This window comes from Lolium rigidum, chromosome 5 (genome assembly GCF_022539505.1).
Source record: "Lolium rigidum isolate FL_2022 chromosome 5, APGP_CSIRO_Lrig_0.1, whole genome shotgun sequence".
Taxonomy (NCBI): Eukaryota; Viridiplantae; Streptophyta; class Magnoliopsida; order Poales; family Poaceae; genus Lolium; species Lolium rigidum.
Genome location: NC_061512.1, coordinates 225,766,062 through 225,769,921, shown reverse-complemented (window position 1 = coordinate 225,769,921; position 3,860 = coordinate 225,766,062). Strand labels below are relative to the sequence as shown.

At 59.6% G+C, this 3,860-nt stretch overlaps 1 protein-coding gene across 1 annotated transcript; it reads right to left on the bottom strand.

The window, feature by feature from the left end:
* Positions 1-1,840: 1,840 nt before the first annotated feature.
* On the bottom strand, positions 1,841-2,410 carry LOC124658265. Its single transcript, XM_047196645.1, has one exon. The coding sequence runs from the start codon at positions 2,271-2,273 to the stop codon at positions 1,857-1,859; it is 417 nt and encodes a 138-aa protein (XP_047052601.1). The 5' UTR covers positions 2,274-2,410; the 3' UTR covers positions 1,841-1,856.
* Positions 2,411-3,860: the final 1,450 nt, after the last annotated feature.

The following is a 3,860-nucleotide window of genomic DNA, read 5'->3' as shown; positions in this document are numbered from 1 at the left end:
GTCTCCCATTGGTCCGAGAAATTGTCGAGTAGGCCCCGATGATCGAAGATGGGATTTTGCGTATCGTTGGTTAAAAGCAGAGCAGAATACATGCGTGCGGGCTCCACTTTGTAGAAGATATTATTAAAAAAAGGGAGTGCCAAGTTTCGACGCCCCAGGGCAGCAGGCCACGCCATCCCGGATGGTTCGTCGCCGCTCGGCTCCATTGTCGAGTTCGCCGTCGACGCCTATGTCCCCGTCGCGGGACGAGGTCATGAAGGAGGTCTCGCTGGCTGCCTCCACCTGTCATGCCGCCCGCCGCCCATCCGCGCATAGCAGCACGGCGATGCCTGCGCATGCCGCTCCTGCCCGCACGCACGTGCATGTCACACCGCCGGCGCCTGCTCTCCTCGGCGTCGCCTACCCACGCCTGCCACCCGCGCCCACACGCCCATGCCACCGCCCGTCCTCCTCGGCGTCGCCTAGCCACGCCTGCCGCCCGCGTCCGCACCAGCACCCGCGCCTGTCCTCCCCAGCGTGCTCCAGCTACAGGGACGCCACAACGGCAAACGGGGAGCGGGAGCAGTCCGTCTTGCCCGTGCCATCCATCGGCCGCACCCGGCCGACGGAGCTTCTGCGTTGGAGCAGTCCGCCTCGACTGCGGCCGCACCAGGCCGTCGGATCGCCGGAGCTGCTGTGTCGGAGCAGTCTCCCTCGACCGCGGCCGCACCTGGCCGTCGGAGCGCCGGAGCTGCTGCGTGGGAGCAGTTTGCCTCGCCCGCCTTGTCAATCGGTCGCACTTGGCCGACGGAGCCCGGGAGCCGTCGGAGCTGCTGTGTCCAGGACTCCAGGTCATCCGATGCACCTGGCTGTTTTGCTGCTCCCTCGCGTCTGCCCGCATACTTCGTCTCATATACTCAAATGCATCCGCACAAGACCACGAGGTCGTGTCTCTCATCAGCGTGGTCACTAGCTAGCCTATCCACCGCCGTGCTCCACTCCCGCTGCTCACCGATTCAACCACCGTTCTTGGCGAGTGCCAGGGACAGCCCGAAGCTCTACACCCCAAGGTCAGCTGGCGTTGGAACTGGGTGGCGACAGTGACGCGTGTGGGGATTAGACTGGGAATGAAGAAGGCATCATCAATATCGACGGCGGTGCCTCCGTTCAAGCGCTCCAGCCTGAGACGAGTCAAAACAGTGATGTTGCCGCGCCACGCTGGCGACCTCACCTAGTTGCACCCCAGTCAATCGGTCTCGCCTGCTTCCGCATCAGTTGCCGTTCTCGCTTGGTTCCGCATCGAGCGCTGCACGAGATGCGGCGTAAAATATGCAACGGCCGTCGGCAGCCTCAATCCCGTAGTCCATGAACGGACGGCGCTCTAGCTCGTCGTCATGCCGGTGTGCGCCGTGAGAAGAAGCATGGAGAAGAAGCCGTGAGAAGAAGCATGGAGAGAGATGGTTTGGGCTAGGTGAATTGTCTTTGCATTCAATTCCTGGTCCCATGTCCGGTGTATGCACAGAGCAATTAATTCGTGGTCCAAGCTTTATGTATTTTCATATGTATTCCGCCCCTTAATTAGAAAACTTGGCAGCACTGTTGTGAGGCCCATCTCTCTCTTAGCCAATGGTAGAGCTAGTTCTGCCAGGAGCATATGCCCGGCGGTTCATTCGAGCATTTTCCGCTGGTAGGGTAACTATTTCATAGAATGAAAATCATAACGGCCTCTTCGAATACAGAATCACGCTTACATAGCTGATATGCAATTCAGCATTACTCATCCCTTATGTCTTGTCAGGAAGAATTAAAGAAAAGAAAGCATTGCGCCTAGTGCAGGCTCTGCAAAGTATACTCGTACAAGTACAAACAAAATTCCGTCAAGCAGCTCTGGCCAGCTCCCTGTCCACAGCCACCTTGAGGAAGCTCCCTTCCTCGACGACCATCTGCACGGGCAGGAACCCGAGCCCGCTGGCGACGGCGAGCATGACCTCCTTCATCTCCGCCCGGAACTCCTCTCTGTCCACTGCGCCGTCGCCGTCGCGGTCGAAGCGCGCGAACAGCCCGCGGTAGAGCGCGGCAAGCTCGTCCGGGCCTATCACGCCGGTCTCGTCGACACCGAAGTGCTTCTCGAGGACCCGGAGGCTCATGAGCTCCCCGGCCATCTCGGCGTAGGAGAGCAGGCCGTCGTGGTTGGCGTCGAGGGCGGCGAAGCGGCCGTCGACGGAGGCGTTGAAGGCGCCCTCGTCCTCCACGAAGCTCTGCACCGTCCTCCCGTCCAGGATCTCCACGCTCATGTTGAAAGAAACTGTTCTGCGACAATCCTATCTTTGCTGTATATGTCGATTGGTTTGGGCAAATGAGAAGAGGTGTTCGCGGCTATTTATAGATAGTGCTAGCTGCATCAGTTGGTTTTTCCGGTTAGCAGTGCTTGGGTATGATGGTGTGGGATGTGCCAAAGTTGACGTGATGCGCTTGAAATGTAGGCCAAGTAAGTACAAGTATTGGTTCCTTCCCATGGAATCGTACGTGATGGGTTCCTTGTAAACTGTTGGAGTCGCACCACGATGTTGACGGCAACAACGGCGTCTCGTGCCGTGGAATTGGCACGAGGAATATACGCTGGCGTTGCCGTGGACGGTGGTGCGCGTTGCGGAAAGCCCTCGAAACTCGAAGCGAGCGTAGCTGCGTCACTGTTAATAGTGGGCACATCGTGCTCGTACGCGTCGTCGCGTCGTTCCGACGCAACCTGATTGCTGAAGGCCCCTATGGTTCTGTTTGTCTTTCTCATACGGTTTGCCTGGAGCAGCAGCTGGATTTGGATCCTGCGCTCCGCAGTTGAAAAATGGAGTACCAGGTGGTCTGTGTTTTTGACGTACCGACACTGCGATACTACGCCGGCCAAATGATTCGATCAACTGCTGCCACAACTTTCCAGAAGCTCCTCCTCTCGAATTTCCATATGCTCTGTCCCGGCCTGTCGCCCTCGGATAACGACCAAGACACGGTCACCCACTTCAGGCAGGTCAACACGGCAATAGTAGCCCATTGGAAAATTTTCCTTGCAAGTGGATCCAGCCCATTCGAATAGGAAAACGCTGCCCTTCCCCCGGGGATCCCGTCTCCGCGATCCTCCGCTTTCGTTGGACGACGCGTGTTCCTTCGCGTGCGAGGCAGCGAGCGGTGGAGCCCCACCACACCGCTATCCGAGCGCTTCTCCTCCACACAAATCTTCTGCCATTTTCCTCCTGCCTCCAGATATTTCTCATACGGCCATGGATACAACCACGATCTCTCTCCCCACGCGTTGTGCGGCCGCATCCGCGCCAGTAGAGCTTTGCCACCGCCGCCGCCCTCCTAGCCCAGCGCCGCCACCTTCCAGCTACGCGCCATGGGCAACGACGGATCCGGGGTGTGGTCAGGCCACTGCGACGGCAGCATCGGTCGTCTGATGTCATCGAGTATGGCGGGTGTTGTTAACGAGGCCGAGCGGCGGTCCAGGCGGTGATGCTATCAACGGTGAGTGACGCTGCTACAAGCGACCGATGTCGCTGCTAGCACCGTCCGGCGGCGCTGCTACAAGTGCCCGGCGTCGTTGCTACCACCGTCTGGTGCCCGCTGCTACCGCCGTATGATGCCGCTGCTACAATCGCCCGACATGGCTGCTACAAGCGCCTGACGTCGCTGCTACCACCGCCTGGCGCCCGCTGGTACCACCGCCCGGCGACGCTGCTACAAGCGCCCGACGTAGCTGCTACAACAGTCCGGCGCTTGCTGCTACCACCGTCTGGTGCTGCTGCTACAACCGCCCGGCACCTCTGCTACCACCGCTCGGTGCCACTGCTACCACCGTCTGGCGCCGCTGCTACAATCGCATGGCGCTG